The 23,188-nt window shown below is 39.4% G+C and overlaps 1 protein-coding gene across 1 annotated transcript; it reads left to right on the top strand.

The window, feature by feature from the left end:
- Nucleotides 1–653: 653 nt before the first annotated feature.
- CUNH2orf73 (chromosome unknown C2orf73 homolog) lies at nt 654–22,528 on the top strand. The gene is made up of 5 exons (XM_006083467.3): nt 654–679; nt 4,106–4,313; nt 11,191–11,344; nt 21,215–21,330; nt 22,133–22,528. Exons 1-5 carry the CDS (start codon nt 654–656, stop codon nt 22,526–22,528), a joined length of 900 nt encoding a protein of 299 aa, XP_006083529.1.
- Nucleotides 22,529–23,188: the final 660 nt, after the last annotated feature.

The raw sequence follows: 23,188 nt of genomic DNA, 5'->3' as shown, positions 1-23,188 counted from the left end.
CCGCAGGGCCCAGGAAAGGGGTTTTGTCAGAAATGGTGAACCCTGAGAGCCAAGCTTTCTCTGCAAAGACTAGGCAGCCCAGGAGCAGCGAATCGTGACTTGCACCGTGTTTAATGGCTCTCGGGAAAACAAGTTTCTCTCCTCCTGCCTGCACTTTGCCGCCCGCTCCCGCAGCTCCCAGCTCCGGGGGGAGGTCCAGACAGACTCTAGCTGCGGGACCGGGACACTGGCAGCGTCGCCCCAGGGCCAAGGGGAGGCTCCAAACGGCCCCTCACTGATCCCAAGGGTGGGGTGGGCCCTGATAAATACTCTTCCTGGCCAGATTGCGGGAAAGCCAAGTTCAAACGCAGGGTGTCCAGCCTGGGGTAGGTCCGGGAAGGAAGCCGAGAGATCCGGCCAGCCTCCCTCGCCCGCCGCCGGAGCAGTGGACTCTCCAGCTACCCTTGGAGCGGGAGCTGGAGCCCGGTTACTGCGCATGCGCTCCGGGTTCCACCTCCACCCCCGCCGCGTTCCCAGGCCGCGCTTCCAAAGGCCTCCGTCGCTTAGCAACGCTGAGTCACAATCGCCGCTCCGAATGCCCTTTTCCTGGCAGAGCTTAGTCCCTGATCGACCCCTGAGGCTCCTCGCTGCCTCATGTCAGGTCTTAGGAGCCCATGGAGGCAAAGGAGGATAAGCAGCAGTAAGTGCTGGGGTTTGATTTTCTATTTTTCCTTCCAAAAAATATTTTCCTCCTTCGGGGGACCGTTAATTGAGTCACCTCCATGTAGGAGGGCTTTTCCTCTTCCAGTCCCCCATCACTGTCTCATTTCTAGTACTTGAGCACTTACAGTACTACTTTTGAAAACGCACTGTTTACCGGGCATCTACTGTGTGTCAGGTTCTTTACAGGCATTGCCTGGCCTAAAATTCTTGAAGTCATCTTGAATTATCCACTCTTTCTCACACACCATATCTACATGATGTAATTTTATTTTTTATTATTTTCAGTTCTTTTATTTTTAAAAAATCTTTATTGTTGAAAGTATTACATAGGTCCTCCTTTTCCCCCATTATGTAGACTTTATCTTTAAAATATATCCAGAATCCACCACAATTAATGCCTTACACTATCACCCCATCTGGTCTAGGTACCAGCGTCTCTTACGTGGACGGTACAATGGCCTTTGCTTCGCTCCTTGTCCCTTTCCAGCCTTCTCAACACAGCACTCGAGTGGGCTTTTTACAAAGCAAATTAGATCACTCTTCTCCACTGGCCATTGCAAAGGAAAAGCTAAGGCTCCAACAATGGCTTATGGGGCCTACACATCGGGCCCCTTTTCCCTTACTTGGCCTTATCTACTACTTGCCCTCTGACTCAACTCTGCCCCAGCACACAGGCCTCCTGCTGTCATCAGCAATGGTTCTCAAAGTGTGGTCCCCAGGCCAGCATCACCTGGGAACATATTAGAAATGCAATTGTTGCAAGCTTCCCACCACAGGCATACCGACTCAGCAACTCTAAGAGCAGGGCACAATAATCTGGGTTGAACAAGGCCTCCAGGTGATTCTGATGGATCCTAAATTTTGAGAACGATTGCATGGCTCGTTATGATGTGGAGCCAGTACTCTCTGCTTCTAAAGCCTGTATTTTTGTCACCGCACAGTGGTCCTCAAACTCTAACGTATATAAGAATCACCTAGAGAGCTGGTTAAAACTGGTTCCTGGGAACCTGCGCCAGAGATTGTGTTTTAGTAGTTTGGGGTAGGACCTATTCTAACAAGCTGACAATTGATGCCAATGTTGCTACTCCAGGGCCCACTCCTTGAGCACCATTGTGAAGACAGTTGTACTTCTGCGGCACAGCCTTGGCAGCTAAAGTTCACTCTGCTGGGTTCTCTTCCTCTTTCCTGTCTTTTTCATTTGCCACCTTCATAATGCAGCCTCCACACTATCTAAAAATGCAACTTACCTCCCCTATGCATGCACTCCCTTCTCCCTATTCCCTTCTTTAGTATTGTCCTTAGTACTTAACACCACCTAATACAGGCATACTTTTTCTCATGGTGCTTCGCTTTATTGCGCTCCGCAGAGGTTGTATTTCTTACAAAGTGAAGGCAAGACCCTCCACCAGCAAAAAGATTACACCTCGCTTTATTGTGATACTTGCTTTATTGTGGTGGTCAGGAACCAAGCTGGCACTATCTCCGAGGTATGCCTGTATGTGTTCTACTTATTATTTTATTTTTCATCTGCCTTCCCCACTGGAATGTAAGCTCTGTGAAGGCAGGGATTTTTGTTTGATCACTCGTGCATCTTCAGTGCCTCACAACAGCACCAGAGGCATAACTCAATAAAATATTTGTTGAAGGAATGAATTATTCTGATGTTTAGTTACTCACACCATGAGTACTTAATTGGGTGGATGCTTAAGTATGCAAGCAAACAGACACAGTCCTTTCCTCCAAGGACCGGTTCCAGTACAAGCATTTTGCTGGGTTACAGCTATGAGAAGCAGATGGAAAAAACTAATGTCAGAAGTCTACAATGACGAATCAATCACAACCTTTAAATTAATGTTTCTATCTATGGAAAGGTAATAGGAAAAGCCTTAGAAGTTATTTACACTTTACCAGGAATCAGCTTTTCCAAATCCTTTACGGAGAGCACTTTTTGTTGGGATGCAGGAAGTAGGATCCAAGGGTGCTGAATGGTGTTTGTGTGTATTAGAGTAAGGGCTGGGAGTGTACCGCTAACACAAAGCCAGAGCAAAACAATTCCAGGAGATTCACTAGTGGCAGTAAATCTTTTAATGGCTCATTAATATATAATGGTCCGGATGGTGGGGACCTAATGATAAATGAAACACAATCTTTGCCTTCATGGAACTTATTGATTAGTAAAAGGTATTGTAGTGCGTACCAAAATCATGTAAACAACAAGTGGGTACATAAATAATTAACTGTGGTGTTAGGAAAGACATGAACGAAATACTAAAATGGAGACTACATGGAGTGAGGAAGGAGAAACCTTAGGAAACGCTTCTGCGATGACTTCCAGGCTGAGACGTAAATGTTAGTGAACCAGGTGTGCAGGGAGGCAGGCGTTGGGAACGAGCCAGTCCAGGCAGAGGGAAGGCAGGATGTGCAAATACCCGAGGGGAACAAGACTGGTGCTGAAGGAAGGGGGGCTGGAGAAGTGAGTCGAGAGAGGCTTGAGTGCAACTGAAGACTTTAGCTGGACAGGGTCTCCCAGGACCGCAGAGCCACGGTATGAAGGCAGTATTTATTGTAAATGCGATGAAAAGATATTGGAGCGTTTGACTGGAAAAGGACTGGATAAAGGAGACGGACTTGTCTTTGGTTTGAAGTAAGGGAGGGATTATATTTTAAGGGATTATATTTTAAAAGCTTCTATGTAAAAGTATTCTAATTCACATGTTCCATTCTTACCTTTACTTTTCAAGTACATGGCATTTAAAATACTCCCTTTTAGGATGTCTATTACAACTTATTTAAAAGAAGAAAAATCTATAAACTATTTCCTTCTAGACATTTCTTTAACATTTTAAAGAACTCAGTAACTTTCTTTTTTTTTTAATACCAGTATAGTTATTAGAAGCAAAAAGTGATAAGAAATTGAATTGCTTTGATGCCTGCACAGTGGTCTTTTCTTGATTAATTCTTTTGGTCATTTGGTAGTTTTTATAAGTTTTCCAGGTGAGCTTTTAAAATTAAATAGTCTTCCTCATCCAGATGGATGAATTTACTAGGTAACTAATTTTTAAAGATGAGTTAAGATTAATAAGTATCAGCCACATGACAAAATACTGCAAACATGCTTCGTAAGTGTGATCAAATCACTACTCTTCTACTCCCAGCGAGAGTCCGTACACTGCACTGGTATATTGGAATAAATAATCATTATTCACACAAATCCCTTTATCTCATATAATTTAGAGTGAGAAGATGCCCTCTCAAATTTTAATAGCCTGAGCCCCTTATTAACTATAATAAAGGCTAATAGTCTTGACTGACACTTGAAATATATTTAACTCTTATATAATTATAACTCAGTACTGAAATGCTCATTGAGATAAATGATTTACTATTTTACTCTGTTTTTCAGACAGCATAAAGTAGAAGATGCTGGCATAGTGTATAAAACTGAAAAAGAGGAACTCAAACATGAAAAAGAGCCTGGAAAGAGCATACCACATTCAAAACCATGTGTCAGGAGACGCCGTGTATATTATGCTAAATTCATTAACACAAATGCAAGAACATGCAATGAACCAGTTCCCTACATAGATCCCAAAATAGGGACAGAAAATCAGGTCGGACACATGTTCATTATATACAACTAAGATTTAGATTCAGAAGCTGTTTTGCAGGATAATTTAGTCACAGACTACTTAAAGGATGTAACATATGTCAGACTAATACTAATACTTTTTATAATCCAACTAGAGGCCCGGTGCACAAAATTTGTGCATGGGTAGGGTTCCTAGGCCTGGCCAGCAATCAGGGCCGACTGGGGCCTTCCGGCTGCTGGCTGGGGCCTTCCTTCATTCTGTGCCACCCCCTGGTGGTCAGTGCACATCATAGTGAGCAATAGAACTCCCGGTCGAACTCCCAAGGGGACACTTTGCATATTAACCTTTTATATATACAGTGGGGCCTTGACTTACGAGTTTAATTCCTTCCATGACGGAGCTCGTAACTCAAATTACTCGTATGTCAAATCAACAGTGAACGAGTGAGACACGTGATGCTGGGCTGATGTGTGGCGTTCACTGTGACGTTCGCTGCGCCAACTAGCGGTGGGGTATCTGAAGCTGGCTTGTGACCCGAATTTTAGCTCGCAACTCAAAGCAAAAAATCGGCCGAGAAATGGCTCGTATCTCGAAAAACTCGTTAGTCGGGACACTCGTAAGTCAAGGCCCCACTGTATATATAATAGTTTAAAGCAATAGCCTGGAACTACTCTCATATAACTTTTGCATATAAACCATATACAAACACACATATTTCATATACATTACATACATTTCATTATATATATTCCATATTCATTCTAGAAAAATGATTTAGATTCCTTCCATATATATATAGCCACACAGTAGTGCTTGGAGGTTACTGAAGAAATATCTTCCATAGTATTTGTAACATATTCTAACATAAAAACTTCCCATGATACCTGATAATCAGGTGGTTTCTATAAAACAATAGTTACCATTTATTGAAAGTGTATGAAGTGTTAAGAATAAGCTAAGTGTATCATATGTTATATCCCTGAATCTGCACAATAATTCCTAGGATGTATTATTGGAAATATTTTACAGATGATAACATACTCCAAAAAGTAAATTAACATGTCTGAGACTACAAAGTTAGCAAATGTCATAGTCACATCTCTCTGGTGCAGGACTATTGCTTTAGCCAAACCACACTCTTATTCACACTATTATAGTAAATATATTCCATTATCATATTTTATTAAATTTGTTAGTGTTTTTTTTTGAGGTATAATTTATCAGTCTCCCACTGCTACTGTTACAAATAACCACAAACTTAAACACTAGTTTAAAGCAACACTAATTTATTTCCTTACACTTCTGGAGCTTAGAAGTCTCAAATCAGTCTCATTGGCTATAGGCAGGGCTGGTTCAGTCTCATTGGCTATAGGCAGGGCTGGTTCCTTCTAGAGGCTCTGAGGGGAGAATCTGTTTCCAGTTTCTAGAAGCTGCCTGCATTCCTTGGCTCATGGCCCCTTCCTGGTTAAATCTCTCTCTCTCTCTCTCTCTCTCTCTCTCTCTCTCTCTCTCTCTCTGCCTCTCCTGCCTGACAGCTTCTAAGTACCTTTGTGATTACATTAGACCCACCTAGATAATCTGAGATCATCTTAACTCAATCACAGCCCCAAAGTTCCCTTTCCCTTGTAAATTTGGGTATAGTTGTGAGTTAGGTGTAGTTGTGATTTAACTTAACATTTGAATAGAAGTTTGTTTTAGAGGAATCTCTTTACAGTGATAACACGAACTGTTTCTATAAAACTGCACACCATGACAAGTATGTGTGGATGTGAGGCGGGAATTTCTGAGGTCAGATATGCTTTAATATCACGTAGTAAACCCTTACATGGGCAGTTTTAAGACTATTTTATTAAAAATTATTTGGGATTTAAAAGAAATTTACAGACGAGGCCTACACTGGGGAAATAAGCCTGGTACCGAGATCCAGGTTAGTGATGTTCTCAGATATTTTACAAAAGTCAATGAATGACTCTCCTGAGCTCTAGTTCTGGCTGAAGGTAAACCAGACTATTAACTGAACCCATCCTTACCCTGGAGATGCTAAGGAAAACATGCTGGTTTGAGAATAGAAATATGGAACATAAAAATTTTAAAATTAAATCCAACTGATTTTCTCTTACTTCTAATTCATATGTCTCTTGGAAAAAAATAATATGAACAAAAGTGTTAGGAGCTGCTGTCAGCAAGTGACAGAGCAGCAGCAGAATCTTTGCTTTACCAGTGCCTAAAAGCTAACCCTTTAAGAAACGGTAAAAGTAAGTCTGAAATGAAGTAAGAGGATAGGTAAGAGAGGTCGACAGTGGACTTGAATGAGGAGTTACAGAGACTGGAGGTGCCTCTCAGAGTTAACAGCGTGTCTGACTCCAGTGTGGAGTGGAGGGAATGTTTATATTTAAAAAACAAACAACAACAATAAAAACCCTTAAATGTCCTCATTTCCAAGTATCCGAGGAGTCATACAGTGCTCATTTCACATATTTGTAAATGGTGTTCTATTATTTTAGATGACAGATTTCTTTATAAAGTTAGCTTGTTTAAAAAAACAAACATACCGGTTTATGGTAATGCTGGCTTTAAGAGGAAAGACAATAAAGTTGCCTAAATATTTAAATTGACATATTTGTTGTTTTGTGTATTTTGCTACAATAATATCTTTAGAACACCAGATTGGATGATTGTATTTAATTACAAGACTTTTAAATGAAATAATTAGTGTCATAGTTCTGCCTGGGGACATAAAATTGGTGCTAGCAGGAGTAAAGGGTGCTATAGCTCAGTCACTCCCCATGAAAACTAGTATGGTTGTCTGGTAGTTTTAAATATTGGCATTTTAACTGTTTTCCGAAATGGGTTTTATTTTCCCCAAAGTGTACTTTTCAGAGCACGAGGCCTTCCTTATGAGCTCAATAAAGTTCCAAAGTCCAATGTTTTTTTAAAAACTGTATTTTTATCGACTTTTCTCAGAGCTTCACAATTTACATTAGCATATAAAGGTTCTGAGAAATCCTGTGATGAGCTTGTTTAACTTTGCTTATCCCACCCTTTGCCAGTATTCAGCTATGGAAACCTCTTTCATGTAGCACCTCTTCATATGCTACACAGCTGGTGTTCCACAGACCACCATTCAGGAATAACTTGTTGGGACATTACAAATTGCTTACAAAGAGGTATTTTTCAGCACTCCCGGTATCCAGAGCAGACTGGAGATGTAGTAATCCCTGACATGAATGTGACTCTAATGTTTGTTTAATGCCACTAAGCTGCCTTAGTAAAATGTGATGGCCTGTGAGTAAGGTGTTAGTAAAAGCCCGCATTTCCCGGGGGTCCTTCACGTATATGGTCCACAACTCACTCCCACCAGCAGCTGTCTTGGCCAGGCCACTGTGGCTGCTGGTGTAGAGCTCGGCTTACCACCTCCTGCTTCTTGGAACTGGTTTTCCCAGGATGTCTTATTTGCTTTTACTACTTATATCCCCTGAGGATTCTCCTTTAACTTCCCGAAGAACGGAAAATTTCTAAAGGCTTAGGGAGAACACAGATATAACATAAAGACAGCTGCACAGTGGTTTCCAAATGGGGCTCAGGGGTCCACGGCACCCGGGTCCACGGCACCCCAGCCGTCAGGCCTTCCAGGGTCAGGGGTTAAAGGGAGCCTCATCATTAGGAATCTCCAGGCATCTTCCTACCATGGGGCCCAGGCACTGTCATCCTGGGGCAGGAAAGGAGACAGGCTTGGAAGGGAGGACTTCCTTTTCTCTTTGGGTCCAAAGTTTTGAACTGGGAACAACCATCTTTTTTTAGGCAAAACCCCTCCCACCATCTGCCAGATGTGGCCTGATCTCCAAAGCCTACACGAAACTATCATGCTAGAGGACTTTACCCAGACTGACCAAGTTCATCATCAATCACTCTGTCAGCCCTCAAAATTCAATGTAAGCGATGGTAGTCAGGGCAGTAAATTCTTCGTCTTTCCCTTTAGCATGAGGTGAAGAATAAAACAAACCTCCACCTATACCTTTAATCATAATTTCTTATCAGCAAATGCTTGGATCAAAAAGGCAAGCCCATGTGCATGGGCGCAAACGCCCTCTCACTATTCCAGGAACAAGCCAGACTTTTAAGGGACGGGGCAGACTCTCCAGAAACAAATGATATATTTTTTTTTCAACTGTGGGATTTCATCCCGCTGAAGTGAAAATTCATCCAATTAACTAGCCAGGACACTTTCTCCAACTTTGGGATCTTAAAGTCAATCACACTTGAAGAAAAACTATTCATTATTTCCTTGGTGAAACTAAAGAGACCGTTTTGGTAAAATTCTAAATTCAAAAGACTTCTTCTTGAAAGGTGAACCAGTATTTCTGCTTTAAATATAGTTTTTGCTCTAGTTTTGAGAGAAAAAGAATTGAAGCCTGCCAGGCGTTCCCTAGTGGTTCACTTATCCCAGAGTTAGTCCCCCAGTTCCTGGGTGTTGGCAAAATCTCTGGTCAATAAAAGAAGATGCACTCTTATCATAGGAGACCTTCCTCAGGGCGCTCACTTGGCACCCTTTTATTTTTATTTTTGAAATAATTTAAGTGCGTTTGTGCTCCTCTGGCTTTGCATTCCCCAGCTGATTTGATGCAGCAACGGGGCAGGGAAAGCAGTGCGTGCACAGGTGGGCGGGGGTTTGCACTGTGGCAGCTCTGCTGCCTGTGGGTGGTAGACCCTGGCGAGGTTACCTGATCTGCCAGCAGTTTTCTCATCTGTAAAGTGGGTGTACCTACTCACAGCACTGTGGTGAGAGCAAGTGAGAGAAGGCCTGCACGTCCCAGACCTCTGGGCATAATAAGCACCATCATAATCGTGGAGCTGCAAGAACGAGGCATGCTGACAACAGTCGGGTATGACTATTTTCAGTAATCTGCTCTAGAATTCCTAGGGCCTACATCAAATAGTTTTATGTTTTGTAATTCACCTTTTAACCCATTCTGAAACATGAGGCAGCTGGTTTCTCCTATTCTCCCAAAGTCCCTACTTTCTTGTATTTCTTTGATCTCTGAAAACTTATTGGTTACCTCTGGTTACAATTTGTCATTGTCCTAAAGCAGTGGTTCTCAACCTTGGCTGCACATTAGAATCACCTGCGAATCTTTTAAAAATCCTGATTTCTTGGCTTCATCCTCCAGAAATTCTGTTTGTTATGGGGTGAGGCCACAACATTAGTAACAAAGAAACAGAATTTAGGACCTAAAGGCTCAATTCAAGTTGCAAAGTGAGGTCTAACTCTCTCTTCAACGATGCCTGTTCATCCCATCTTCTTCAGTTTGAAGATAATCTCCCTTCACAAAGAACCTGATGTTGAGTAGGCCCGACTTAATGCTCTGCAGGGTGTACTCTTCTCCGAACTTTTAGCCTTTTCTTGATTTCTTGCTGCGATAGAATTTCCCCCCACAGAAAACCCTTTTGCTGCCGTGGGCATATTCATGAATTTCTCCTATCTAAGCGTCTTGACAATTTTCTGACAAGTTGACTGCATTAAATTATTTCTTTTGAGTTTGATTGTGTGCTCCTCTTCTATACTTGCCTGTCTTTTTAGAAACGAAACTCATTTCAGAGCTGACTCCCATGCGGCCACATGGAGTTCTTTAGATGCCTCTTGCTGCTTATATCAACGTAGCTTTAATTGCATTGTCAGAGTTTTACTTATTAAGTCTTTGATTGTGGAACCATAGCGGATTTTTTAAAAAGTTGATCTCCTCTCTTAAAGCTAAGGTGGGTGTTTGATGATACCTAAGGTTTCATTGCCTAATAATAACCAAGAACTCCTAAGTGTCACAGTTGCCTTCTCTCAAGGTTCTCTCACTGGTACCTGATCAATCAGTTTCTAAAAAAACACACAAACATTTTAGTCAGAATTAAGTCAAGTAACTGTGAGGGAATTCCCTCCCAGCTTTCTCAGCTTCTAAGAGATCAAACTGTCTTACATGCTAATGAAGAGCTTATCACTTCTCCCTTTCCTGTGTATTAGGTCAGGGTTTCTCATAAAAAATTCAGTAACATCAGAGATACTTCCACTTAGAACAAAGTTTTTCAAGTGAAGCCATTAGTTATAAGTCATGTGGGTTGCAACAGGTATTGTGAAATAAAACAGAAAAGCAGTAAAATAGAATAGAAAAGTAGCCAACTGCACTGCATGTAGTAAGAGAATTGTTTTGTGAAACTAAAAGAGTTTTATGCATGTGTATGCACTGTGTGCTCCTACAGGACACAAAATGTAGTTCATGGTGTGGGTCATGGACAAAAAGCTTTGAAATCCACCCTCTTAGATGATAAGACATTATTTGTATTGTCGTAATAAAAAGTATAGAACATAATTTTTAAATTAAATTGTGTTCAATGTTATAGGCATACATGTGTACATCCTATATAATAAAAGGCTAATATGCAAATTTTCCCCTCGACCAGGTGTTGGACCGGGAGTTCGACCAGGGGGTGGGGCCAGCCAGCAACTGCCCATGGCTCTTCCCCCCCAGCCGGCCCCACCCCCGATCACCCCGATTGGGGCAGGCCAGCTGGATCCCACCCATGCACAAATTCATGCACCAGGATTCTAGTATATAATAAAATTGTATAAAACAGAAATATAACTATTTTGTTTATTTTTATAAATCCACCTGTTAATAGAAGGTAGTTTAAGAATTTAGCATCTGTATTTTAGCTAAAAATGTATGATATTTCATTTTTAGGTGTCTTTTAAGAAATACAGTCTTTGTGAAAATATATTAGATTTCAGAACTTTGTTTTAGAATATCCAGTGACTTGTGGAACCAAATGACTGAGCATTAAAAGCCCTTAAGCAGCACACAAACATGGCCTACAGTAGCCAATTTTACGTTTCCAATCTGTTTCCATAAAGGATGACTGGTGGCCACATGGTAAAGAACCTGAGCATCACTTCCAACCACCTTATGATACTAAGAGCACCCAGAGGAGTGACTTTCAAAAACCAACGTGTCCTTTGGTTTTGCCAGTCAAGCACAGCAAGTTGCAAAAGCCTTCTTGTGGAATAGGTAAGGTTCGCAGTGGTAAAACTTCTTCTCGATGATCTCAGGTTACTCCCATCAACTTAAGATGTATTAGATCTGCTGGCACCTCCTGAGAAAACCTCTTCTCTACAGAAGGTGAACATAGATATGCCAGTGCAGCCCTTGACAAGTTTTTTTCCTTATCCCTTCCTTGTGGACAGCCTATCTCCAAACACGTTTAATATACCATCATACAAATCGTACTGATTAGTAAACACTAGCCTCCAAGTCAGAAACTTAGTAGCATTCTGCTCGTTATTGCACCAAACTTTAAAAATTGCAACTATTAAAATAGTAGGCAATACTATATGGTAGCATTTCTCAAAGTGCAATCTGAAGGGTACTAGTTTTTGTGATGTTTATAGATGCTCAAAAACAAAAACAAAAACCCCAGGGTGGCCAACACATGGAGACGGCCAATGTGTCTTTCGATAAAGGACTGGATAAAGAAGATGTGGTACATATATGCCAGGGAATACTACTCAGCCATAAGAAAAGATGAAATACTGCCATTTGCGACAACATGGATGGACCTTGAGAATATTATGCTAAGCAAAATAAGTCAGTCAGAGAAAGCTAACAACCATATGATTTCACTCATATGTGGGATAGCAAACAGAAACTCAGAGAAATAGAGAACAGCATGGTGGTTACTAAAGGGAAGGGGATGAGTGGGTGGAAGAGCGTAAAGGGGCCAAATATATGGTGAAAGAAGATGATTTGTCTATGGTGGTGGGCACACAATGCAATATACAGATCATGTGTTATAGTAATGTACATTCGAATCCTACATGACCCTATCACCAATGTCACCTCAATAAATTTAATTAAAAAAAACAACAGGAAGTGGTTAAATAAGTTCTGCAAAAACTGAATATATATATATATATATATATATATATATATATATATATATCCTATCTAATAATAGACAAACATGGTAATTGACTATACCTTTGCTACACCTCCCATGGGCTAATCGGCGCGATATGCAAATTAATCACCAACAAAGATGGCGGTTAATTTGCATACGTAGGCTCCAAGCGGCGAAGGGAAGACTGAAGGCGAGCCGGAGCAGCGAAGATGGAAGACTGAAGGCGGCTCCAGCCAGAGCAGCGAAGACGGAAGACGGAAGGTGGCTCTGGCCGGAGCGAAGGCCTGGGTGCTGGAGGAAAACCTGTGCTGGCAGCCAGGAGAAAGGAAGGCCTATTGCACGAATCTCTTCGTGCAACAGGCCTCTAGTATGTATATATGTATGTATGTGTGTGTGTGTGTGTATATATATATATATACACACACACACACATATACATATACATATATATATCTCTCTGTCTATATATTCAGAACTCTTAAAACCCTTATTCTAAGCATAAACAAAGTTCTCAGGAGTAGTAATTTTTTAACCATGAAAAGAGGAATTGTATGACATGGACACTAGAAATTTGTTTTCAAGTGGTGCTGGGCATTGAACCCACTGAGAAAGAAATGTAGTCCTGCACAATATTTGGACCATAAATGAACAAAATTCAATTATATTTAAGTGCTGTTTAGCAAGTCTCAACTTTTAGCATCAATCTAGAAACACAATATGGAAAACTTAAACACTGAACAGAATTTAAATTTTATAGAATAGAATTATGTTACCTGCCTTCACAAGAAAAGTAAATATACAGTTGACAGAAGATGAGGCATAGAAGAGAAGGGTGTAATATCATTATTTAACATGAGCACTCAAGAGATGCTACCCAAAGTAGATGAAACAAAGAACAGAAGATTAAGCTTAAAGAAAAGGGACCTAATATACGAACCAATTTTCTCTCCAGCCCTGGCCTCTTCACTGAACTTCAAGACTACATAGCCAACCACCTACTTGACATCTCTTCTTAGCTAGCCTCCTTTTCAAATTTTGCGTGGCTGGAGTAGACCTTCTCATTTCTCCCATCCAAACCTATTCCTCCACCAGCCTTTCCCATCTTGATAAATGTCGCTTCTATGCCCCCAGATGCTCAAGTTTTGATAATCTAGAAGTCATTCTAAAACTCCCTACCCTCCACATCCAGTCTATCAGCAAACCTTGACATTTCAATTTTCAAAATATATCCCAAATCTTCTTGCCAGTGTAGTGCAGCCACTGCTTCCCCACCCCCATCCTTTCTCCTCTATAATTTGTTATCCACACCATCGTCAGAAGGATTTTTTAAAAACATAAATGATATCACTCTCCTCCTTTAGGTCCTCCAGTTACTTCTTGTTTGTCATGAGAAACAAAGTGCCTACCACCATGCTTAGTACATAGCAGACAACAAATGGTAGCTATTTCTATTAATTATTGCACTGTACCAATTAGGTGTTGAACTGGAATCTAACTTTGGGAACCTGGCATATTCGTCTTCTTTTCTTCCTCCACTTGCCTTCCCTCCCTCCTCCTTCCTCCTCCTTCACCTTCTGTCTCTCTCTCATTGGTATTTCTCATTGGCAAGACCATTATTGTACCCAAGTCCTAGCACAATGCCCAGAGTCAACCAATGTTTATTGATTAGTTTAATGAGAAATACATATCATCCAACAGATTATATAAAGTCATACTGTAATTTCAACTAACATACACACCAATACAGGCTTGTAATTTATTCATATTTTAGATGGTATCTGGATTCTAGATGAGCATGACTTTAAAATATTTTAATGTAACATTTTGAAGTACTTACATAAACTAGTCTGTATATGCCAGCTTATGCATGTGGACATGGAAAATGTGTATGTAAACATGCATTAATGCCAATTGTAAGTCATCTCCTAGTCATTCTGTTCCATCAGCCCACTTAATTACGCCTGGTCTTTGGCATTTCATCTTGTGCTGACAGTGAAAGTGCCCTTTATGTCTTGTACCACCACGCAATTTCCTGGCTGCCTTCCACAGCCAATTCAACACATGACTCTGCTCCATCATATCTGAGTCCCTGCAAGAATAAGTATTCACTTTTGGTTTTATGTAATAAATCTTTATAAATTGGAAAAGCTGATCTAATTTGTGAGGGAAGTATTTCATATTTATATGATACTGTGGCTGTTTATTGACTACTTGATATTTTAACATTCTTTTGAATTTCAAACTCAGATACAGTGGTTAAAAATAATTTTCTAAACTAGGTTTTAATTTGTGTTGCTGTTTTTGCACCAAGGGGTAACAATAACAATTGCTATAGTTATGTTCAAGTTTCTGTTTTTCCACTATATTTTGAAAATCTGTACTATTATTTTTACATTAATAATCTTTTAAAAACAATTTAAATATATTTTTATTTATTTCAGAGAGGAAGGAAGAGGGAGAGAGAGAAACATCCATGATGAGAGAGAATCATGGATCGGCTGCCTCCTGCAAGTCCCCCACTGGGGGGTCAAGCCCACAACCTAGGCATGTGCCCTTGACCGGAATCGAACCTGGGACCTTTCAGTTCACAGGCTGACGCTCTATCCACTGAGTCAAACCAGCTAGGGCCATTAGTAATCTTTTTATATAAGATCAAAATAAATACTATTTAGAAGAATGGGATGTCTAATAGAAAAGTATCACTCATGTTTTTTTAAGTAGACACAAGCAAAATGTTAAGAAAATTTGTCAAAGTAAAAGCTGCTAAGTTTCCTCCAATGAGGAGTAAGTTGTATATTTGAATAAATCTTTGTGTGTGTGTTGTTGTTTTTTTATAAAATATAGATGGCTAGCACCAACTTGCTTGTTGTATCCTTGTTTAGAAAATTCCTATTTTAGTTAGATTAAGTTTCTAAGAAACAGAAAGTGGATTTCAAACATTCTTCATAGACTTTGCCTTATTTCTTGCAAGCCTCATCTAACAAGGCTTCTTTTTAAAGTAATTAGTTTGGGTCTGATTTGAATTCTTATGTAGAGCAACCAACCAGTAAGAAATTGAATATCTTCTTTGATGTTTTCCCACTTAAATGTTCTTCACTGCAGAGGGCTTCTTTAAAAGACTCATATATTTGCATAAGTGAACATGGTAGTTATGCCTAATTCTGATAGGCATAATATCCGAGTAAGAAATTTCTCTCTATAATAGCTCAGGTTACCTTTCCTCTCCTTTTATTCGTCCCCATGAAGAAATTTTCTTGAGTTATTATTTTTGAAATTCTGAGAGGTTCTAGATCACTACATAAAAGGTGATTCATTAAATTTATTTGACTTCCTTCTGAAATATTTCTGTTATCTGCATAACAACGCACTCCAACATTTAGTTGCTTAAGAGAACAATCATTTTATTTGCTCGTGATTCTGCAATCTGCACTGGGCTCAGCTGGGCAGCTCTTTGGTTGGTCTTGCTGGTGGGTGCTTGTGTGGCTGCATTCAGTTGGCAGGTGGTCTGAGGACTGGACTCAGGTAAGACACTGGAATGATTGCTCCTCTCCATCTCCATGTGGTCTCTCCATGGAAGTTCTCCAGCCGAGTGGCTGGACTTCACACATGGCAGCTCAGGACTCCCCCAAGTGCAAAAGCAGAAGCTGCAAGGCTTTCTTGAGGTTTATACCTGGAACTGGCACCATGTTACTTCTGCCAAATCCTATTGGTTAAATTTAATCACCAGGCCAGTTCATATTCACTAGGAGGGGATTGTTCAAAGATGTGAAGACTGGGATGCCTGATTCATTGGGGCCACCTATGTAACAGACTACTATAATGTCCTTAATCGTGCTTTCTGTGAGAGTGTAGAAGTGGCCACCTCTTCACCTAGCTTTGTCTGAAAATATCTTTAAATTGCCCTCACTCTTTACTGAATGAAGGAAATGATTTCCTGTCCCTTTCAGTTTTCATGTTACAAATATTTCCTCCCATCCTACTATTTCTCTACCAGCTTTGCCCATAGTGTTGTTCATTGAATAGGAATCCTACATTTTGATGTAATTAAATTTATCAGGTTTTCACCTATGGGCTGTGCATTGATTGTTTATGATAAGGTTTCCTACCCTTAAGTCACAAAAATTTTCTCCTATATTTTCTTCTCTTTTTAAAAAAACATTTTGTTGATTTTTTTACAGAGAGGAAGGGAGAGAGAGAGAAAGAAACATCAATGAGAGAGAAACATCGATCAGCTGCCTCCTGCACACCCCCCACTGGGGATGTGCCCACAACCAAGGTACATGCCCTTGACCAGAATCGAACCTGGGACCTTTCAGTCCACAGGCCGACGCTCTATCCACTGAGCTAAAACAGTTAGGGCTATATTTTCTTCTCTTGATTTTATAATTTTACCTTCCATAATTAGGTCTTTAATCCTAGATTCTACCTATATGTGCGTATAAAATAGGGGAACTATTCCATTTTTCTCCATGGAGTTTTCTGCATACCGTCTACTAAACAATCTACAGCCCCATCACTGACTTGTGGGACCTCCTTCATTGTATGTTAGGGTTCACTATAGAAATGGGCCTGTCTCTGAGCTCTGTTCCTTAGGTTAATTTTCAGTTGGTCAATACTGAAATGCTTTCATTACGTAGATTTTTAGTTTGTCTTTATACCCGACAGGGAAAGTCCCAGTCTTTGCTCTTCCTTTTTCAGAGTTGACCAATTTATTTATGACCTTTATTTTTCTATTTAAACTTTGGAACTCATGACATTCCTCAAAATATCCAGCAAGACTTGTATTCGGTTGTATTGACATTATAGACGAATTTAGAAAAAATGGTCACCTTTGCAGTAATATACTATCCCTTTCTATCTAAGTGTATGGAAAGTCTATTTCTACTTTTTTTGTTTAAGTTAAAAGTTTAAAATTTTTCTTGATAGAGAGCTTCTGGATTCTTTGTTAATTTCTAATTCTTTGTTATTTTTTTCTTCCTATAGAGAATGTATCTTATTTTTCATTTTATTTTCTAGTAGGTTACCGTTATTACAGCAAAATGCTTTTGATTTTTATACACTCACCTGCTTACTTTGTCACACCCTTATTCTCATAATTTATTGATTCTAGTGGCTTTTCTATTCAGGTAGTTTTAGCACCTACAAATAATGAGTTTTTCTTTTCCTTTGCAATCATTATACTACTTTTTTTCTTTTTAAAATAATACTCACCAGATTCTCAATTAATATGTTAAACAGCAGAATTTTAGTTCTGAGTTGTTATGGTGAATATTATTTTTCTGTCCTTTAGTCTTTCTCTTTTTAAGAAAATAAAAATTTTAATTTTCTATATACCTTAGGTACCCTCCTTGATTTATTTCTATTGAGTTCTTCCTCTAGGAATTTTTCAAAGTAGGTCTATTTTAGGGGAAAACATTTTGAGGCCTTCTTTACCTCCCAATATTTTTTATTGTGGCTTTAGAGTTAAATAACAGTTTAGTTGGGTATAATAATTCCTTTTTCCTTTAATATTTAAAAAATATTAAGTAAATTACCATTGTGTCCAATGTTGTTGTGCAATTTGATATAAATCTACTTCTTACTCCTTTGTTGGCAATCTACCTCTCCTCTTTAAAAGCATTTAGAATTTTTTTTTTGTCTCAGATGAAAATGTCTATAAATGTCTTAGATGTGAGTGTTTACTTATCTACCCTGCAGGATTGGGAGGAGAGTGAGGCAATAAGAAGCTGAGGGCACAAAAATTTAAGGAGGCACTCACTCCCAGGATCACACATGTGCTTCCTTAAATTTTGCATCCCATGGGACTGGCCTGTCTCACTTATTCCTGGCCTTGCTACCTGTGTGGTAATCTGTGAGCCCTTTCAATCTGAGGTCTTTGAACTTTAATTCTTAGATATTTATCATCATTATTTCTTTAAATATTTCCTTCTATTTCCTCTTCCAGGTCTCCTGAATTTTAGTTTTGGTACTTCTACTGTCCATGTTTCTTAGCTTCTATTTTACATTTTTATTTCTTTAGGAATAAAGAGATAAAAATATATGCTGCCTTCTGGGAGAGCTTCTTCGTCTGATTATCTACTTCATGAATCTTGCTGTTGTTCTCATCTTTTTTATTTTAATTATTACATTTTTTTCTAATATTTTATGTGATTCATTTCTATGGCCTCTAATTCTTGCTTCATCTTATAATACCATCTATAGTTTTGAGGATATTATGCTTAAATTCTTAGTGCATTGATTCTAGTAATGATGCTTCAAATGACATATATATTAAATTTTGTTGTCTTTATTTAATAACATCTGTCTAGTTTATCTTAGCTCATGTTCCCTGAAGGGAATCAGCAACCCTGTGTAGACAAAGGCTAAAGACAAGGTCTGGCTTATGTGCCTCCCAGTGACTTTAAGGAAAGAAAATAAGGTGCAGGCTGGGAGCATCAGTCCCCACAAAACCATTTGGACCCTCTCCAGCTGTTGTCTGGACCAGTCCTCAAGTCGGGCCTCCACTTCTTTCCCTTTACACTCTTAGAAAGAGGCATCCCTGAGAGAAGGCAATCTCTTGGTATTTTTAATCCCCCAGCATTGACGGTTGCTAGGGGAATAGTGGAGGAAATGCCCAAAGGGGCAACATACATCTCCCTTTTTCTATCATCATCTTACCCCTAGAGCAGTGGTTCTCAACCTTCTGGCCCTTTAAATACAGTTCCTCATGTTGTGACCCAACCATAAAATTATTTTCATTGCTACTTCATACCTGTAATGTTGCTACTGTTAGGAATCGTCATGTAAACATCTGATATGCAGGATGGTCTTAGGCGACCCCTGTGAAAGGGTCGTTCGACCACCAAAGGGGTCGCGACCCACAGGTTGAGAACCGCTGCCCTAGAGGGACTTCCGTGCTGTTTTGATGTTACTAAATTGACAATAGATGGCTAGACAGTTTCTGCCATTTTCTGCAGGCCCGGGGCAAGCAACAGTCTTCCCAAGGCAATGTGGGGGAAAGCCAAGAACAGATTTCAAAAGCTTTCCCCAACCTATTCTCTATTGGCTGACCTCCTACCCTCCAGCAAGCTGCCATCAACCCTTCATAGCAGTTCGCTGAAGCCTTACAGTTTTTTGGTAGTTCATCAGACTCATGCTTCTTTTTCCTTCCATGGCTTCCCCCTTTGTCAGGATACCAAAGAGCTGGCCCCTGCCTAACTGTGAAGACCCTCTCTATTTTGACCCCAGCATCCTAGAGATTTTGTCTTTAATCCTCACAACTCTGAAAGCAAATTATTATCCCAGTTTTTAGAAAGGAGGGAATGAGTCTCAATGAAATTAAGTGATTTTCTTCAAAATCTCACAGCTAGGAAATGTGATAGAGCCAAGTGTGAAAACATGTCTATCTTATCCCAAAGGCCATGCTTTGGATACTTCATTAACCTCTTCTGATTAAGGCCTAAATTTAGAGCTGCTTTATTTTATTCAAAAAGTTATCAAACTGTGTTTCTGTGTGCTGGACCAAGGCACGCATCCCCAAACTAGTAATCTTTTCCCAATTGGTAGCAAAAAAAATATGTTATGGTTAGAATTTTTTCAATGTCATATTTGTCCACAAATTTTAGTAAATCTTTGGCACCTGCTGTTCTTTTATGTGCTAGCAAATCCTAAATTTAAGGTAATGATTAAGTAGAAAATGAGTTTTGAATATCTGACCTCAGTTAAAAATCAAGAAAATATCAGTTAGCACTGTTCACCTACTGAGAAAAGATAGCCATTTCATATCATGTAATATATATTTGAACTCTCATTTTTGTTGGTAACATTAGTTTATATCAGTGTCTGAATATTGAATTGAATTCATGAATGTTTAGTAAATGTGAATTTACTAACATATTTTTCCTTCCTGTATATCCGACCTAATTTTAAAGGCATATTTAAAGAAAGAAAGAAAAAAGAGAAGGAACTCTTGGACACAAACAACACTGTAGTGTTTGCAGGGAGTAAGGGAGGTGGGCAGAAGTAGAGGAGGTTATGGGGGATCAATAGTGATGGAAAAAATCAAGAAAAATATTTTAAGTTTATATTTAACAGCTAATACACTCATACAGTACACAATTCAAATGGTAAAACAGAATATACAGTGAAAGTGAATCTACCGCTCTCCACCTCTATCATCCAGCCAGGTAATTCTCTCTCCATACAAACACCCTGTTTTCAGCCTTCTGTTATCATTTCATAGATATGGTAGGTATACATAAGGTCTTATGTACATATTTTTTTATAAAAGAAAGAATTTTTAAAATTTTGCAGCTTGACTGAATTTTATGTCACTAAATTGGGAAGTACCCTTACTCCTTACATAACCTTGTATGCTAAAAATAAAGTGAGTTTTAAAAATTATTTAAAGTATTAAACATAGGGTAGAGAGACCAATGTAAAGTCCCTTATATGCCTATCACCCAGATTGAAAAATTATTTTCAAGTCAGGGTTTAATACTCTGGCAAATTTGCAGAGCTTCTGTCAATGGGAAATTTAAAAAATTATGTTTTCAACTACAACTGCAGCAGCCCCAGGGTCTTCCAGTTCATTCTGTTGGTGCTAGCTGGGAGCAACTTGGGCATAAATTTCTCAGAGCCTTTCTAGGAGCAAAAATAAGTTGAAAAACATATTGTCCGTATGCTTTTCCCAAATTTTGGTTGGTATCTGTGCAAGTAATGTACTTAACAGATTTCTAACGTCATTATTGCATTAATAGTTTTTTAAATTACAAGTAATTTCACATGTGGGGCTAATCTGATGGCTTTGATTTGGTTCCTTTCATAGAGAAAGAATGCTGAATCATATTTATTATGTAGATGTGTGTGGCAACCTTCCAACTTAGGAGAACTTGGTTTCATTAGCATTTTTATAAAGCATGAATATTATGAATGCTGATTTTATATCCATCCACAAATCTAATTTTTGCCCTGACTTCACAAATCTCTTTTTCCCCCCTTAGTTCCACTTGCCTCTCCCAATGCATCCACAGAACTTCAAAAGAATTTTATAGAACGTATCTCCTTTATACATCAATATGATTCCAGGAAAATTCCCAGTGAGCCCATGAGGTGTAAGGTGAGACAGTATTTAGAATCAATTATTTAATACTTTAGGATGCGATATATTTATGATAGAGCCTTAAGCCTTTTAAAGTCATAGTCATCTTTCTCAAAGTCGATTTAAATAAGTTAACAGGGTTATTATAAAATCTCCACCACGTCATAGTTAGAACTAAACAATGATGTCATAATTTTGGATCACAGTGCTTAGAATTTGGTTTAAATTATTAAAATCATTCACTTAAGGTAATAGCAAAGCAGTCTGATAAACTTTTTGATATGCTTACATATGTGTTGCAGGGGGATGCATGTAAGGTTTACAAAGTCAAACAAATATAATAATAGTCAGTTGCTGGATTATTTCCAACTACAAATGTTTGTTTTCATACTTCACTATAAGTCTTTTGTGGGAACCAATAGACATTTGGCATGCAATCATAAATCCTCACGTCTATGAACTGTAGTTTCTACTGTATCCATAGCAACCTACAGAGCAAGAAATAAAATTTGATATGAATCGTCTTATACAATCCAAGGGATAGGAGTTGAGAATGGCAGATAATGAGGTGCTGCTTCTCTGACTTTCTACTTTTCCCTTCTCTTCATTTCCTGGTGCATCTATTTCATAATTTGTTTAAAAGTTCACCAATAAGTTTGGGATGAAGGTGACAGCCAATGAAGAAGCAGAGATAGAAAAAAAAAAAGCAGCAGAGATATAAGTGCCTGAATCACCAGGACTTGACTTAACACATGAATTCAGTTCATAGTCCCAGCAACTTGTGTTCCCTGGTTAATGTCAACTTTGTTTTCCTTTCCAGCGGCATGGAGTTTTCATGCAGATAGAGATAAAACCAGGGAGCAGGCCAAGAGCTCCTCAGGGAACAGCGGCATTACTGAATGCTCCAGGGCCATGCTCATCAGAGCAGCCCCAAAAAACAGAGAAAGGAAACTCAGCGGAGAGCAAAATGACCTCACCGGGTGTCGGCCAACAAACGTCCCCAGAGCTGTTCGAGACGAAAACCCCCTTATCAGAAACAGACGTCAGGGAGGCGGCCACGGCCGGCCCCACGAGTCCTGTGAGGAGGGAGTCTGCCGCCGGCGCTCCAACGACTGCAGCGGATGCTCTGATCACCAGGCACAATCCTTCAACTCCGCCAATAAAAAGTCAGGATAAAGTACCTTCTCCAGATAAAGACATAACCCTTGGAACGTAGAGAAATTTCAGAATCATCATATAGGCTCTTGCATTTGCCTTTTCTCTTACCAATAACCTCAAAACACACAATTTACATAACTGAGAGAATTTTTAAAAAGACAATTACAATATACCAGAATTCTAAGCGTGGTCTTAAGGATTTTTATTCTCTAGCCTCTTCTATCATTTCCACCCCTCTCCATTCTCTCTCTTCGTTCCTTCTGGAACAGCTACTCGCTGGATGATGGAATACTTGGATTTATCTTCTATGCCTCTTTTACTTTCCTCTTATTATCCTTCCCATGGTACTTTACCACGAAACGATGCAAGAGCCCCTTGACACTCACTTTCTATTAATTTGCTTTTCAGCCTTGTCCATTATTATGCTGGGCCACCTATTGAAGTTTATACAAATTTTAGTATTATATTTTAAATTTCCAAAATCTATGCATGCTTTCTAAACACACAAGACTCTTCCTATAGTATAGGTAGGACAGCCTCGCTTATCCCCTTAGAATAATACTATAGTCTTTAGCGCAATGCCTCACTCTCTTGGTATTGTACTTTTTCCTTAAACGCTTGGTGCTTCTTGGTTGGATACGCTGCTTTGAGGATGAGATTTCCAGATCCTGATCAGCGGAAGCTGTTTCTGTCCATCACAGCCTGGCTTTGGGACAGG

Source organism: Myotis lucifugus, unplaced genomic scaffold (genome assembly GCF_000147115.1).
Source record: "Myotis lucifugus unplaced genomic scaffold, Myoluc2.0 scaffold_6, whole genome shotgun sequence".
Lineage (NCBI taxonomy): Eukaryota > Metazoa > Chordata > Mammalia > Chiroptera > Vespertilionidae > Myotis > Myotis lucifugus.
This window is presented reverse-complemented; position numbering and strand designations above follow the sequence as displayed.